At 38.0% G+C, this 18,128-nt stretch overlaps 1 protein-coding gene across 1 annotated transcript in view; it reads right to left on the reverse strand.

Annotated features, from left to right (window-relative positions):
• Positions 1-18,128, reverse strand: part of Hpse2 (heparanase 2 (inactive)) — a 234,850-nt gene that overhangs the window by 157,203 nt on the left and 59,519 nt on the right. The window contains exon 4 of the mRNA XM_075974133.1: positions 1,485-1,578. Within this exon, the coding sequence (XP_075830248.1) occupies positions 1,485-1,578 (94 nt within the window). The remainder of the gene's footprint in view (positions 1-1,484; positions 1,579-18,128) is intronic.

Raw genomic sequence — 18,128 nt, forward strand, 5'->3', positions numbered from 1 at the left:
CTCAAAACCAAGACTTCAATGAGCATGAGCAATGATTATCTCCTTAAACTAGCCCCAAGTGAATCCCCGGGAAAAGAAACAAGCAAACTTGCCATTGAAGAAGCCCTCTAAATAAAAATAAAGAGTTCCATTTAATTTTAAATGTATGACAAAGTTGGATGGATGAAGAAAATGTCTATATTTTTGTTGTTTGTTTTAACAAACCTTTAATATGATTCCCATGTGGCATTTGTATTCTTTGAATTTTACTTTTTGTTTTAATTAATTTATAACAACTGCACATATTCATAGGATACTGTGCACTATTTCAGTTTTTATAATGAGGATCTTCACCTCTTCGTTATTTCTTTACATTCAGAGTCTCTGAGCTTCCTTTCAGGCATTGATAAGCTATGTCACCGTGACTAGGTACCTTGCTATGCTGGAGATATTGTAACATGATCGGGGCATGCTTGTTGGGGTTTTGTGTCCTGCCCGGTACCCCACAGCTGGCAAACCCCAAAGAAAAATCACACAGAGATCTCTTTAAGTTATAAAGCTGATTGGCCCATTAGGTCAAGCTACTTATTAGCTCTTGTAGCTTATATCAACCCATTATTCTGATCTATATTAGTCATGTGGCTCAGTACCTTTTTTAGTGAGACAGATCATATCCTGCTGCTTCGGTGATCTGGGCAGGAGTGGGAGGAATCAACTTTCTCCTTCCCAGAATTCTCCTGTTTTCATTGTATTATTTTTACTTTCTGTCTGGTTTTTCTGCCTATACTTCCTGCCTGGTCAATCAGCGTTTATTTAAAACATGACTGACAGATTACAGACAATTTTCCCGCATCCAAGATATGAATGCATTTCCCATCACTCACTGAGTTATGATTTTATCCCACTTCTCTATTCGCTCCCCTCTCTTCTCTTCTAGCTTCTGCCATCTTCTAGTTTGAGTGAATTGTTTTACCTTTTCCACAGGGAAGGGAACATGCAGTATTTGTCTTTCTCCAGTTCCATCTACTTTGCTAGAAATGACAGAATTTCATTCTTCATTGCATAAGAAACCTTACACTATTTCTTTATCCATTTGTCCACTGACAGATACCTTGGTTGATTCTCTATCTCAGTTATTTTCAACAGTGCTACAGGAAGTCTGGGAGTGCAAGTAGCTCTTTGATATGATGGCATGCTTTGGTTGTGTAGTTCTTTGCCTGGTTTTTGAGACATTTCTGTACTATTCTCTATGTGTGTGTACCAGATCCTTATCCATGAAATCATTCGTTAGAACAGCTCTAGATCTTGGTGTGACAAATATAAACTCTTCTAACTGAGGAAAATAATAATGACCCACAAGCATCACTGAAAAAAGGGGACATGGTTACATCCATCTGGAATCTTTTCCTACCCTGGTTCCCACAGAACTAAATTCCAGCTGAAACCCTATGACCTTTTCCTTGTCATTCTTCCAAATACATCAGCCCACAGATAATTTTACTCACTTTCTGAATTTTCCTAATCTGGTCAGAGAGTGTGTCTAAGAGACGAGTTTTCAGGAAGTCCATCACCTTGACCACCCGGCCATCAATGTAGCAACTGGAATAAAAATAAAATAAGAGTCAGATAAAATCCTGACGTGGGGACTAGAAATAAACTTCCCTTCACAGAAGTCTCTTACTCCTGAGGACACAGCCTAGGATTGTATCTGAGCTTTCATATCCAGATAGGTTTTGATTTGGTACTTTTCAAGCAAATAATATACTTTTAATTTTTTCTGTTTCCAATCCCATTTGCCAGTTACCATGACTTTTTTCAGCCTTGCTCAGGTAAGCACCCATTTCTTGCTCTCTGAGAATGGACAGATATTTCATAATCCAAATTGGGTAATTGGGGAAAAGTTACTTTTTCTCTTGGGAAAGGGACTTAGCCTTCAATCTCATGGCTGTCTCTATCTTTACCTTAAAGCAATAAAGGCATGGGAGAGTTTCAAAGGAACACCCAAACATTTGTTAGGTTTCTACTTTTAAATAAGAAAATAAACAACAGATCAAAATTCTGATGCAGTGCAGTAAGTCTCAATGACCTTATATGAATGAATGAGTGAGAAGATGGACAAACAAATGCTAAGAAATCCACACACCAGCCCCAAAGCTCTCCCCTGAAATAACAGGGCTGCTGCTCATTTGTTTTACTTTCAGTCTGGTTTTCATTAGGAGCTTAAGGGAATCATCACGCTGCATTGACACTGTTGTGAACATTTGACCAAACAGGCCCATCCCATCTTATGTGGGCCTCTTTTCTGAACCACTTATTCTGTAAACTAAGCAGACACGAGGTCTGGGTTAGGTGACCTTCATTACCTAGAACCCTGCCTTACTACTATCTTGGTAAAACTTGGACTAAATGAAAATTTAAGCGCTTATGATTCCCATTTGCCTAGCTAATCCACTAAAGTCTCATTGGTTGATAACTAAATATGATAGATTTTCTTTCATTTGAAATAAAATATCTACCCACAAGTGCACACAGACCTCCATGAAAGCCCTTCTTAATGTGAATCCCCATTACAGCACATGATGCATGGGATGAGCAGGCTTAAAAACCTGATATTGTAAACAGGAGCTCTGGCTGAGGGAAGGGAAGGAGACAGGTCTTACTCAGTCTCCTATTGACCCCTCTCACCACCGTAAGATATTCCAAAGAACCCGATGTTTAAATGACATGTTAAAAACAAACAAAAACCCCAGAGACATTTGAGTTCAGATCCCTGATTTCTACAGACCTCAGTTTTAGCATATTTAAACTAAAATTTTTATCTATCTATCTATCTATCTATCTATCTATCTATCTATCTATCTATCTTCCTATCTGTCTGCCTATTATCTATCTATCTACCTACCTACCTACCTACCTACCTACCTACCTACCTACTTACCCACCCACCCAGTTGCCTACCTACCTAATTATCTATTATCTATCTAGTTTTTGTTTGCAAGTTTGTTTTTGAGATAAGGGTTCACTTTATGGTTTAGGCTGGCCTAGAACCGACTACACAGCTCAGGCTAGCCTTGAACTATGACATTCCTCCTGTTTTAGCCTACTAATTTCCAGAATTTCAGATGTGTGCCTCCATGTTTGGTAGTTTCCTTATGAATTAAAGAGGGGTGGCATATCTGCTCCTTGGGGTTAATTTCAAATCAAGGAGATTATGAACCTAAGATGCCTGGCACACAGAAGGCATACAACAGGCACGTAGTAGGCACTCAAAGCTTTTCTTGTTTTCTAACCTTTCCAAGTTCAGACATAGGAGACTGGTTGGTAAAATTATGTATGAACACAGAATCTCAAAAGTAGAAATGCTGTCAGAGAATATGTACTTATATTTTGTGTGTGGTTACTTACATAATGGAATAAAACAATAATATGATATTTTACATCATCTCCTTCAAACTCAAGTTCAACAAACATTTGTTATGTATAACACAGTTTCAGTTCTGGCCACTGCCTTAACATTTCATAACCTTTTCTCGCTAGTATTTCATTATTACCATCTTTATTTTTTAAACAAGTTGAGCTTGATCATGCATTACATGAAAAATGGGCATACAGGAATGGGATCATTAAAATTAAAGCCAAGCAAGCTGTGCACTGCTGTTCTAATACACAGCTGAAGAAATGACCACTTCCATGCTGACAAGTCCTATGACAAACAGAATGCTCTAATTGTTCTCATCATAGTCAAGCAAACATATTGTAGTTTCTCCTTTTCTCTACATTTATTTCCCAGTAACTATGAGAACAATTGGTGTTTATAATTTGATGACAACACATATAGTTTAATAGTTATTGAGATAAAGATGCCAGACGTCATTTTTCAGTTCTCCACAAATATTTAGACTAACCCATCTGATCTATGGTCTCTTCATTATTTTCCTCTTTTCTTTTATTCCTTTGTACAAGTTACGTAGAACTTAGAGTTAAAAATCCTGGCTCAATATGCCTCGCCACTTACTACCCACATGATATTTCATCCTGCCACATTTTTCCAAGTTGGCATAAAAAGTGATGGATTTATTTCTAACATTTTCATACACATGTATCTGGGTTTCTCTTTTTATAAAATGAGTTAAAAAATTAAAGCTTGGAGCCGGCAAGACGGCTCAGTGGGAAAAGAAGCTTGCCACAGAAGCCTGATGATCTCAGTTTGCTTCTTGAGGCCTACCTCTGACTTCCACATGTAGAGCTCTCCCTCTCATTACCCTACTCCCCACCCCCACGTGTGTGCCTCTCTCTCACACGCTCACATGAAATAAATGAAAATGCAACAAAAATTAAAAACTTACGCCTCTATTATTTTTACAGGGTTGCTATGGTGAACAAATAAGGAAAAATACTTGACCCAGAGCCTAGCATATCGAAGGTATCCAATAGCCAAATAGACTTTGTCAGGTTACCTCATGGTTCAAGGTAGCAGAGATTTGACTGGAAGGCTGTGGGCTGGGGTTAAGGGAAGCCTCTTTTGAGAGACTTGTCCACTACTAGGTTTGAAGGAGAAAAATAAGTATAAGTAAAGGCAAACTCTGGACTCCTTGCAGGTGGGAGAGGGAGACACATGCTCCATATTACTGTTTGCTCAGTGACCGATATTCTCTGTGTCTGGACCAGAAACAGCACTTTCCTCCTTCATTTGGCATAGGAGTAGAAACTTTAACCTAAGCCTTTTTGAGCCCATTATTGACCTCATTTTTAACCTAAGAAGCTGGATCCAATTATTCTCAGTTGTTCCATGGCTACTCCTGAAAATTGAATTTGAACTGGTGTGGGAAGAGCTACAGGCAGAGAAACTAGTGGACAAAGTTACCTTGACAGTGTGGGCAAGAAGTGATGTGGCTCCAAACAGGGGAGGACAAAGAAGGAATGCAAGTGACGGGCTGCGATGAAAGCACACAGTACTTATGGGGCGACAAACCAAGGCATGGAGTGAAGAGCTAAAGAGAGAGAGGATGCCTTGGAGAAGTTTATGCTGAGGATATCTGGGTATTAGATTGGCTCACAGCTTGTCAAGAGAGATGAAAGATGCAGTTTGAGATATTAAACACACAGAGAATGTTAAGGAGGATATGTGGAGCAGTTAGAGATAGCAGAAAATTGAGATGGGCAATGTTGACCTGGTCTCTTCTTCAGCTTAAAAGTCATGAGTAAAACTATGGCGATTGATGAGGTTGCTAAACAAATAAGGGAAGGTCATAGAGATGTCAAAGACCCTTTAAAGTACTTCTCAAATATGGCCCTGGGCATTGCCTGTACCTTTGACCCAAAGAAGGAACCAAACCCTTTTACTACTCTAAGCAAAACAGTACCTTTCTAACAACCTCAGTCTGAGTCTAATTTATATTTGGATGTCAAAGGACTCCTCATATTAGACTGAGAATTTCAGCAATTTTCATTTGCAACTTAAATTCACTTTTGTCTTAAGCTATTGAAACAGGAACTTTGGTCACTAAAATTTGGGACCAAGAGAGGGAATGGAAATCAATAACAGAGCATGAACTGAATAACCCTAAAGCCTCTTTTATTATACTTTATTTTCTAATTTTAGATAGGATCTCGTTTTAATCAAGTCTAGTCTAGAATAATTCACTGTGCATCATAAGTTGGCCTCAACTCAACAAAGAGCCTCCTGTCTCAGCCAATTGAAGGCACTTGGGTACCAGCAACATTTCTCCATAGCGTCATAGTTATAGACAATATATAGACATAGTATAGACACAGATGTGGGTATGAAGGAAGCAAAGCAGTCGTGCTCACCGATAGGTTACCGAATCATGATGATGAGGGTCGTTTATTTATTACTCACTAAGCTACAGCCCCAGCTCCAAAGATATTGATTTCTAAGAAAGACTGGGTAAAAGGAAAACAGTCTAGATTGTGATAATTTTTCAGTGATTTGGAGGCAACTCTCTTTCTTTCTGTCTTTTGCCCTCAGAAGATCATGATGATTCTTAGCTACCCATCAGTCTCCACAGAGTTACTGAATTTAGCGATGGCAGCAGAGGATTCTGAAGACAGATATATCAAGAAGAGAGCAACTGGTGGTGGGAGAGCAAAGAAACTCTTCAATTAGAGAAACTCTAGAAACTTCTGTATAAATCCCAGCAGGGTGATTTTAGAATCCCCTACAGTAACGCTTTTATAAACCCCAAATTCTCTAAGGTCACACAAAGAAACGAGTCACTCAATTGATGGGTGCAGCCAGGAAGACTGTGCTAAAATAACTTTTTCATAACTATTGCAACAGTTGAAACATTCAGGCACCATCAGAGTAGTTTGTCTTGCTTGATGGCAGCTCTTGTCTGTCATTCTTGTCTCTAGACTAGCAGGTCACACCAATCATGGCAAGAATGGCTGGATATTCAAAGCAAATGGATCTTCTTATGAATTTATTCACTAATTTTCTATTTAAATAAAAGCTAAGATTTTATTTACTATATATCTTTATATATATCTTTAAAAGCATTGTCTTTTTATTTATAAGAGAAATAAATGCAAATTAAAAAAATAAGCACACACAAAATAGGAGTATAAAATGAGAAGTCACTTAAGAGACCAACACTATGAACCATTGTTCACATTTTGATAAATATCCTCCCAGAGTTTCTCATAGTTAGTGCACATGAAATTTCCTATAATGTACCAAGTAAAATCTATTCTAGATCCTATTGAACTAGCATATAAATTTAAACTTGCCCTATCTAAGACATTCAAGTCATCTCACAGAGATATTGTTCAAAACATCCTGCTTTGGTTTTCCCTCTAGCCTGACCATGCATAGAGAGATACCCTGCCATCCAGCTGCAGCTTCAGTGTCTGTCCGCATACCTCTTTCCCCATCCTCAAGATTCAGTTTTAGGGCTGTGCTACAATTAGCCACTTATGCCTATTAGCTTCTTAAAATGTTTAATGAAGAGAGTTTGTTGGCTCCAGGGGCAGCTGGTTTTGTTTACCTGTCCCTTTACTTTAAGAGGAAAAACCTTTGCCCCTTATTATCTGACCCCTTCTTTTATTTCACGTAATTGCATTAGGGCTGACTTCCCAATGCTCAGGAATTTCCGGACTTTTTTTTTTTTATTTGCTGCTTGCTGCTTTCAAGGAGGAGGGGTAGTCTACTCAGAATTTTAACACCCAGCCTGCTGACTGGGCAGGTAATTCCATAAAACTGGACCCTTTCCCTCCACATGGGGAGAGGCTTAAAAAAATCATTAGAACAACCCTGTTGACCTGTGAAATCTAGTTTGACCCCTGGAAGCCAAACAGTGGAAAAGGCTGATTGGAGACCCTATAGAGCTGTGTAAGTGTGCTTGCCCCTCCTCCCCAGGGCCTCACTCTGGGCTCCTGCAGAGGCACCCTTTGCATTTGCCATAGGGTTTGATTTTGAGGCAGCACCGTGCCTTATCTTCTTTGCAGTGTGTCAAACTTCCTATCTTGTGTCTAAAACTACTTAGGGCAGGAAAGCTTGAAAGAAGAGAATACTGCTACAGAGAAAGACTCTAGGCAATAGAATGCTTTGTGAGCTTTCTTAAACTTGTTTGAATAATTCTATGCATAAATTATTCAACAGAGTAAAATATTACAATTAAGGGATATAAGTTTGTACTATGAAAAAAAAATAAAGCAAATTAGTATTTGCTTTATTTGCACAAGGCTAGGATTAAGGACATCCCACTAGCATACAATAAACACTCAAAAATATACTCAACAAAATAATGAGTGACTGCATGATTCAATCCACTGTGAGCCAAAGACATAGATCAGAGGGTGAAGGGTCTCAGGGCTAAGCACCCCATTCCTAATCTGTCCCTCTCAGTTAACTCCTTGCAGATTCTGGATCCTGAGCTGAAAGTGGAGAGACACTGTGTCTTGGCAAGGGCTCAAACAGCTGGACCTTGATCCCAGCAGTGCTGGGGAGAGTATGCAGGAAGCTGGAAAAGGAACGGGTGGGAAAGTCCTACATAGTCTAGCTAGGGAACTGGGCTCTGAAGAAGCCGGCACCAGGGATTTGCAGTTATAGCAGGCAATGGTACTGAGCTTGAGGGCAGGAAGGCATCCAGGTGTTTTATGTCTGAAAACTGATTGTGGGGTCATCCTTGCAATGAGATCAAATGTGCAAAATATAAAATTAGGCTCAAAAGTAAATATTTATATAGAATGACAAAATAAATGACGACAAGCCCCCAGAAACTTGAAGATCTATTTTCTTTCTGTCTCTATTCTTCCCCTTTCCTCATTTCCTCTAGTTCCCACTCTTCTGCTCTTTAGGCAATTTACTAAAAATGTATACACAGAAAAACTTCTTGATAGCACCCTTTAGATAAGCCTAGCAACGCTCAATAACTCCTACAAGTCAAGGAAACCAATTCTAGAAAAGGCTAGTAGTTAGAACCAGTAACTTACTGGTAAACCTAACAGTGGAGTATCAGTAGGAGGAATGGCAGGGCCTAAGATGCCAGAACATACCATCGACATGCAGTATTTTTTTTTTTTTTTGACATGCAGTATTTTTAAAAGGTCTCTTTATTCTTGAGAATTTCATATATGTATGCAATGAAATATGATCACTACCATGTGTTGGCCCCTGCATGCTGCTATACCAACCTACCTACCAAGGTTTGCTCACTGGCAAAATAGTGGCATAGCTGTTATAGGTGTAATTTCTGGCTGGAGGTGACAGCCTCTATCATGGAAACTTAGATACTAGAATATGGATAGAATTTTCATGTTCATGTATTGGAATAATTAATATTTTGAAAAATATAACAACAGAACTAATAAATCCCCATTAAAATTCTAATGACATTCTTCACACTGAAAAAATAAAAAAAAATCATACAGAAATCCACAATATCTTAAAAAGGTAAAGTAATTCTAAGCAAAAGTAATAATGCTAGATATCAGAGTTATCTGACCTCAAATTATACTATAGAACCACAGTGACAGAGTACATGGAACTGGTGCAAAAACAGACATGCAAACCAATGAAATAGCAGACAGAAGACCCAGAAGTAAACTTATATAGCTGTAGACATCTAAATTTGATAAAGATGAGAAAACATACATTAGAGAAAAGACGGCCTCCTCAACAAATAGTGTTGGGGAAACTAGAGATTCGCTTGCTGAAGAATAAGATTAAAAACCTATCTCTAACTCTGGGAAAAAATCAACTTAAAATGGATCAAGAACTTTAGTATAAGGTGTTGAAATAGCTAGAAAAGCATAAAGAAAATATTTTAAGATGTAGGCAGATACAAGAACTTTCAGGAAAGGAAGCAACTCTAAGAACTAACTAGTCAGATTACATAAAAGTAAAAAGATTCTTCATAACAGAGGAAATAATCACCAGTGTGAAGGGGCAGCCTATAGGATGGGAGAAAGCTTTCCTTGCTGTTCCTCAAAAGGGTTTAATGGTTGAATACAAAGAACTATGTGAGGCCGAGATAGGAACAACTGGTAAAGCAGCTGCCACACAAGCCTGTGAGGGCCTGCTTTTGGGTCCTGAGCACCCACGACAAAACTGGGTGTAGTGATGCATGCCTGTGGAGGCAGGAACAAGAAGATCTCTGAAGTGTGCTGCCAACTAGTCTTGTTAATCTGGGGAGCTCCAGGATCAGGGAGAAATCTTGTCTCAAAAGAAAAGGTGGAGAGGGATAGAGGAGAATACTGCAGCAATTTCTGGCTCCACACATTTGCACACACACACACACACACACACACACACACACACACACACACACTAAACAGTAACTACAAAAATGAAATAATATCTTTCCCCTGAAGAACCCCTTCCAATCAATAAAGGACTGATGAACTCTGTGACAGTTCTTGAATCAAGAAACACAAAAGACAAATACATTTTTAAAAAAGTGTTTAATATCTTCCTAGCCAATAATAAACGCCAATTAAAACTACTTTGATAGTCTATCTTACCCAGTAGAAATGGCTAACATCAAGAAGACAAAGGACAAAAAGTGCTAGGGAGGATGTAGAGAAAGAAGAATCCTTATTTGTTGCTTAGACATGTAACTGGGTACAGTCATCATTGAAATCATTTTGGAGATTCTTCCAAAAATTAGTATTAGAGAAAACACACGACCCAGTTTTACTCTCCTAGGTATATAGTGGAAACACCCCAAGTCTTGTTATAGAGATGCTTGTATACTCATGTTTACTACTGCACTATTTATAATAGCCAAGAAATAGAGTCAGACTGGATGAATGGATCAAGAAAATGTGGTATATAGCACAGTAGAACTTTACTGAGTTATAAAGAAAAATGAAATCATGATATTTACCAGTAAGCAAAATAAAACAGACTCATAGAGACAGATACTGCATGCTTTTCCTCTTACAGGATTCCTAGATTTTAATTTGTATGTATGTATTGTGCTTGTGTGTGTGTGTGTGTGTGTGTGTGTGAGTGTGTGTGTAAGTGAGTAAATGTCATGTAAGTAGAGGGACAACCATGAAAAGAGAAAAAGGAGATCTTGCTAGAGGGGAATACAAGTGGAATACAAGTGATCTGAAAGTTGGGACTCAGGACAGAAAGGAACCAATAGAAAGGCATTCAGACAGAACGCTGGAGAGAGATTTGGAGCCAACAGGAACCAAGCATTATGAAAATGCCACAATGAAACAAATTACATTGCATGCCAACTTAAAAATTAAAACATAACATAAAATAAAAACCAAAGTTAAATGAAAATGAAAATTACATATATGTAAGATCTCCATATTCATGTAGTTTTATATAAATTAAAGCTACGTGATTTGTATAACTTTTCAAACATGCAAGCAATACTATATATGGTTTAGAGATTCACATGTACATAGTAAAAACATTAAATGTGTGCTAGAAGCATGCAATCTGTCTGAGATTATTCAGTAATATGTTTGGGAAAACAGTGAAGCCAATCTGGGAAACAAGTGCACTTCTCTTTTATATTTAAATGATTTGTTTCACATAAAATAACATAAGCAAAACAAAAATAAAACTGATGCTTGTAAACCATAAATGGTGGATAATAAGAACTAATATCTAATTCTGATTCCATTTTTTTAATTAAGGTTACTATAACAGGAAATCTTATCTTCCTTTGTCATCAGAAAGAGTGAACAATGATTCCTCTCTGAGAAAATGTACACACAATAACTTTAAAAAATAAAGAAAATAAGGAGAAATATCCTGGCTAACACAAGCAGAAATCATTCAAGAACACAAGCCCGCGGACAAAGGTGGAGAAGTGGGTGGACAGCAGGTTGCAGCATCCTCTTTTCTGGGAGACTACATGGGACAAAACTTGCCCGAGTTTATGAGGCTACAAGCGGGAAAATCAGTCTTCATTCATTTAAAATAAGGCTGTATCACAACGGAAACTAAACTGCATTACCTGCTATGGATTTCTTCTCAGTCCCCAAGGGCAAGTTGTGTGTAACTGTCTGAATGAAGACAGACCATGCTCTGGTGAGGCAACCAAATTGTATTTCAGTGGGCAGGAAAATAGACATGGCTTGTGAGTAAGGGGGTTGATCCTGGAGGGGTTCTTGGCAGTTTTTTTCACTGCAAATTTATTCTCTAAGTTTAATGACAGTATTAAAGCTTTATAAAGTATATAAAGGTACTAAGGTGATGCCTGAGTTTCTTTTTCTAGTTGTGGTATTTCTACCTTAGAACCAGAAGGGACTATATGACTTCAACGGTCTTCTCATCCATAGGTATGCAGAGCCTGAGATAAAATTGTTGGTTTGTCATAAAAGTCATCACTAAGCTTCCTTCCAATACTTCTGGAAAAAAAGAACCAAGTTCTACCTCTAAATCTAGCCCACTACCACTAAAGAGCAGATGTTGTTGGGTACCACAGTCTCTCCTGGTCACAGGAGTGCCGCTGGCAAAGGGAGCCCACTGAAACAGAGGCAATGGTTGGCAATGGATGTGTCTCGGCACTTCAGCTTCCTGATGAGGAGCCTGTGTACTATGGATGAGGTTCCAGCCTGACGATTTTGGCACTTTGTGCTTATAATGAATGATAATGTAACCAAAAACCCAAGACAGCGCTACTATAGGGTTGTGACATCAGACACTTGAAATAATTTTCACAAGCAAGCACCCTATCTTCTGTCCATACAAAACCCACTGTGCTTTATAAGCACCTTTTTGTTTGTCGTTTCACTGATTCTTAGAACCTTCCCGAATGAAGATCTGTTCTTCAGATCTCTTCGAGAGGAGAAGCCGAAATGCAAGCTAAGAGTAAGAAGCACTGGCACTCGAGTCTGAAGCTCATTTCAAGACCTCTACCTTGAATTTAAAATGATTAACATTCCTTGGTCCCTCCTCTCACAGACACAGCTTTTCTGCCTGATTTGTGAGTCTGTCTGGCACAGAACACTATGTACTAGAACAAGCATCAACAGCATAAGATGAAATGTAGCTGAAGCAGTGAAGGTAATGGGCAATGATTATATCCTCCAAAGGAAGCAAAAAGGAAGGATGTTATGGCAGCATGATGAAACCTGGACTAAAGAAGTCTCCAAGGATTCTGGTCTAGAAGAGAAAAGCACAGTTCAGTGATTTCCAAATCTGCATTTTATCAGAATTGCCTAGGACTACTTTGAGTTTATTTAGTTTTAGTTTGCAAATAGCTAATAGATTCACATTGCTCAGAAATCAAAAGGAAAAAAAAAGAGTCTATGGTGAGAAGTTTCCCTTCTACCTCCATGTCTTTGTGACCTCATTTCCCCCTTTCTTGCTTTAGTTAGTCCTAAATCTGCCTAGGGAGATCACACAGCCTGAAAGATGAATCTTGAAAGAAGAAAAAAAATAAGAAAATCTTGCTGGGATTAAAATAGACTATGATATAACAACTGGAGTTCTGAGATAAAGTTATTTAACATTTGAGGAGGAAGTGAGACAATATAAGTTACCAATGATAAACAATCACAAGACAGTATGAAGGCTATGCACTCCAAGAACAATGAAATGTGTCTAAGCATACTGGAAACAAGCCTGACTAGGCCTCTAGATTTACCAGTATTCCTTTAGTTCTCCTATTCTCCCATTTGATCATTATAGTGATCTACTATGTACCAAGTACTTAAGGTACTGGGAACTCAAGCATTGAATAGAAGAATTTCTTTGTTCCTGTAAAGCTACAGAAACAAAGTCCTGGAAAGATTTAAAATAGTAAGTTGTTTCACATTGGGATAAATCCAATGCAAAAAAATATAAAGGAGGACAAAGGCATTACACTGGGGCTAGGCGTATGGCTCAGTTAGTAAAGAGCTTACCCTGCAGAAATGAAGACCTGAATTTGATTCTCCAAACCCACATAAAAATGGCAGGAGTGGTGTTCAAGTTTGTGATCACCGGGGCAGTGGAAACAGCATGGTACCTGGGGGTTTCTGGCCAGTCCATCTAGCCTAATTTTGAGTCCAGGCCAATGAAGAATTTATTCTCAAAGGAGGTAGAGGGTGTATGTAAGAAAGACACCCAAGTTCCTATAGATTTAGGGAGAAAAGTTTTTTTGGCAAAGGGAAAAGTACACTCAAGGATTTAGGGGTGGCAATAATGGAAGGTTTCTAGGAACAGGAAGGAGGCAGAAGCAGAGCTGGGTAAGGGTGGGAGAGGGCAGCAGAGGAGTTCAGACAATCAGTTAGTGTGAGGCTCCTTTGGTCATTTTAAGGGCATTAGTTTAGCTTAATTTTTAATTGGATTAAAGGACAGTGAATGACTTTGAGGAAGTAATAACAAGATCATCCCAGGTGATCACTGAAGGGGAAGAAATGGACCAGGTAGCAACTGATTGCTTTAGATAGATGAGGAATTAAAATTATTTGAATTTTGATTGTAGTGCTAGAAATTGTTCAAAGTGTTTGTAATCGGAACCCTTTTTAAAGATACAATTGGCAAGATGTGATGGTGTCTTACACAATCAGAAAATAAATGAAACTATAATTAATGAAATACAAAGCATGACTAAAAACACAAACAGCAAGAACCAAAAAACTGACTGCAGTCAACACATACCTTCAATAATAACTTTAAATATCAACAAAACAACAACAATAGCAACAAAAGCTACATGAATGGATTAAGAAACAAAAACTATCTTTGTGCTGTTTATTAGAAACCTATCTTATATTTAAAGATAGGCACCATCTTTAGAGAAAGATGGAAAAAAATATTCCAAACAATTTAGATTAGGAAACAAGTAGGCATTGCAATCCTAAAATCATCAAAATGGTCTTCAAACTAAAACAAATCATAGGAGATAAGAAAGAGTATGTTGTTCTAATCAAGGAAGCAAGTAATCAAGAAATTTTTACAATCCTAACCATATATGCATCAAAATCTGGCAACCCAATGACATAAAAGCATATTAATGGAATTAAAGACAGACTAACACAAACACTATAATAGTAAGTGAATTCAATGCCCTACTTTCTTCAATAGATAGGTAATATAGGCAAAAGATAGGCAGAAATCTCATTATTGTATGATAACTTACGTCAAATGCACCTAACAGATATTTACTAAACACAAAAGAATACAAATACTCATTATGCTCAGGAGCACATGGAAATTTTTCTAAAACAAACCTAATGCTGGACACAAAACCAAGCTTAATAAATATATAAAATCAAAATAATTTCTTGTATCATATCTGACCATTATGCAATAAAACAAAATATACAGCAAAAAACATTCTAGCATGCATATAAACTTACGGGAATAAACAGCTCAACTAATGAATGATGAGTCAAAGAAGAAATAAAAAAGAAACCAAAATCCTAACATAACAAAACTCCTGGGACACATTAAAAGCAGTTCTATAAGATAAATTTATAGGTCTAAGTACTTACATTTAAAAAACCAGAAAGAGCATAAACAAATGACTTAATGATGCAACTCAAAAATCTGGAAAAACAAGAACCAAAATCAAACCCAGTAGATCAAAGATATAATAAAAATCAAAGCATAAATTAATAAAATAGAAACAAACAATAAAAAGAATCAATGAATCTATGTGTTGGGCAATGTAACTATGAAAAGCATTTGTTTATGCTCCCTTTGTTAATGATGTTAGCATGTATTACATTTGTCCTGTATTTGTTTAACTATGTAATGATGTGCTGTTGCTTCACTTTACCTGCTTAAGGCACCTGATTGGTCTAATAAAAAGCCAAACAGCCAATAGCTAGGCAGAAGAGAGATAGGCAGGGTGGTAGGCAGAGAGAACAAGAGGAGACGAAAGAGAGAAGAGAATGAGGGAGAAAGAGAGGACCAGAAGCCAGGTAGTCTTCCAGCCAGCCAGACACAAAAAGCAGAACAGTAGGACATCCAGAAAGACAAAATGGCAAAAAGCCCTGAGGCAAAATGTAGAGGAAGAAACAGGTTAATTTAAGTTATAAGAGCTAGCAAGAAATAAATGGAAGATAAATCCGACCATTTATAGCTAATACTAAATATCTGTGTCATGATTTGGGAGCTGGTGGTGGCTTAAAAGAAAGGCTTCTACATTTGGTGTTCCAGCATGGGGCTGGAATTTCCATATAGGTACTGAAAAAAAAAAGCCATTATGCCAAGTAGAAGCAGCAAGCTAAGAAAAAAAAATTGCCTGCCATGGTGCAGGCCCCACTTCCTAGAACTGGGGTGGTTAAATGCAGTTCCCTGTAAAATGCAGCTGCAGACTGGGGCCTCACACTTAGGCTTGGCTTTCACAGATCAGAATATGGGGCAGATCCAGTAACCAGAGCTGGATCTAGCCACCACCACCACTTAGTAGGTTAAAGTTTGGCTTACTCACCATAGAACGATGCAAGTTCACAGTTGCAGGCACTTAGTAAAGCAGGTTCAGATGGGGGAAAAAAACCTCTATCAGGTTTACAGTGTGTTTAAAAATGTGTGTAGGTTTAAGAAAAAAAAAGAAAATGGGTATAGACAGTCATAGAAAAAATAGTTTAAAAATAGTAAGGTTTTTAAAGAAAGTGTAAAGTAATATAAAAAGGATAAGCCATGTAAATATGGGATATACATAGGGAGTCTGTATGATGCGTTGTTGACTTTGAATTTTTTGAATGCTGATGAGTCAACAGCAGCTGCTGAGAGACATGGGTTTGTAAAAAGAACTACAGAATTAAACCAGACTAGATACTTTAGGGATGGCTTAACTTCAAAATAAAAGTCAGGAAATGTACTGTGCTGGGAAAGAGATTATGCTTTTGTCTCCATAGGAAATGAAAGGCTATGGCTCCCTTCAAGATTGATAGATATCAACCCCAAAAACTCTACCAAAGAACTCCTACAGCTGATAAACACCTTTAGTAATGTGGCAGGATACAAGATCAACTCCAAAAAATTAGTCGCCTTCCTATACACTAAGGATAAGGAAACAGAGAGGGAAATCAGAGAAGCATCACCTTTCAGGATAGCCACAAATAGCACAAAATATCTTGGGGTAACTCTGACTAAGGAAGTGAAAGATCTATTTGACAAGAACTTTAAGTCTTTGAAGAAAGAAATTGAAGAGGACACCAGAAAATGGAAGGATCTCCCTTGCTCTTGGATTGGGAGGATCGACATAGTAAAAATGGCAATTCTACCAAAAGCAATCTGTAGATTCAATGCAATCCCCATCAAAATCCCATCAAGATTCTTCACAGATCTGGAGAAGACAATAATCAACTTTATATGGAAAAACAAAAATCCCAGGATAGCCAATATATACAATATATACAATAAAGGATCGTCTGGAGGCATTACCATCCCTGACTTCAAACTCTACTACAGAGCTACAGTATTGAAAACAGCTTGGTATTGGCATAAGAACAGAGAAGTCGACCAATGGAATCGAATAGAAGACCCTGACTTTAACCCACAAACCTATGAACACCTGATTTTCGATAAAGGAGCTAAAAGTATACAATGGAAAAAAGAGAGCATCTTCAACAAATTGTGCTGGCAAAACTGGATGTCAATATGTAAAAGAATGAAAATAGATCCATATCTATCACCATGCACAAAACTCAAGTCCAAGTGGATTAAAGACCTCAATATCAGTCCGAACACACTGAACCTGATAGAAGAGAAAGTGGGAAGTACTCTACAACACGTGGGCACAGGAGACCACTTCCTACGTATAACCCCAGCAGCACAAACATTAAGGGCCTCATTGAATAAATGGGACCTCCTAAGACTGAGAAGCTTCTGTAAAGCAAAGGACACTGTCACTAAGACAGAAAGGCAACCCACTGACTGGGAGAAGATCTTCACCAACCCCGCAACTGACAAAGGTCTGATCTCCAAAATATATAGAGAACTCAAGAAACTAGACCGTAAAAGGTTAATCAACCCAATTATAAAATGGGGCACTGAGCTGAACAGAAAATTCTCAACAGAAGAAGTTCAAATGGCCAAAAGACACTTAAGGTCATGCTCAACTTCCTTAGCGATCAGGGAAATGCAAATCAAAACAACTTTAAGATACCATATTACACCTGTCAGAATGGCTAAAATAAAAAACACCAATAATAGCCTTTGCTGGAGAGGTTGTGGAGAAAGGGGTACACTCATCCATTGCTGGTGGGAATGCAAACTTGTGCAACCACTTTGGAAAGCAGTGTGGCGGTTTCTCAGGAAATTTAAGATCAACCTACCACTGGACCCAGCAATACCACTCTTGGGGATATACCCAAGAGAAACCTTATCATACAACAAAAGTATTTGCTCTACTATGTTCATAGCAGCATTGTTTGTAATAGCCAGAACCTGGAAACAACCTAGATGCCCTTCAATGGAAGAATGGATGAAGAAAGTTTAGAATATATACATATTAGATTACTACTCAGCAGTAAAAAACAAGGACTTCTTGAATTTTGCATGCAAATGGATGGAAATAGAAAACACTATCCTGAGTGAGGTAAGCCAGACCCAAAAAGAGGAACATGGGATGTACTCACTCATATTTGGTTTCTAGCCATAAATAAAGGACATTGAGCCTATAATTCGTGATCCTAGAGAAGCTAAATAAGAAGGAGAACCCAAAGAAAAACATATAGGCATCCTCCTGAATATTAACCTTCATCAGGCGATGAAAGCA

Source organism: Microtus pennsylvanicus, chromosome 5 (genome assembly GCF_037038515.1).
Source record: "Microtus pennsylvanicus isolate mMicPen1 chromosome 5, mMicPen1.hap1, whole genome shotgun sequence".
In the NCBI taxonomy this organism is placed as follows: Eukaryota; Metazoa; Chordata; class Mammalia; order Rodentia; family Cricetidae; genus Microtus; species Microtus pennsylvanicus.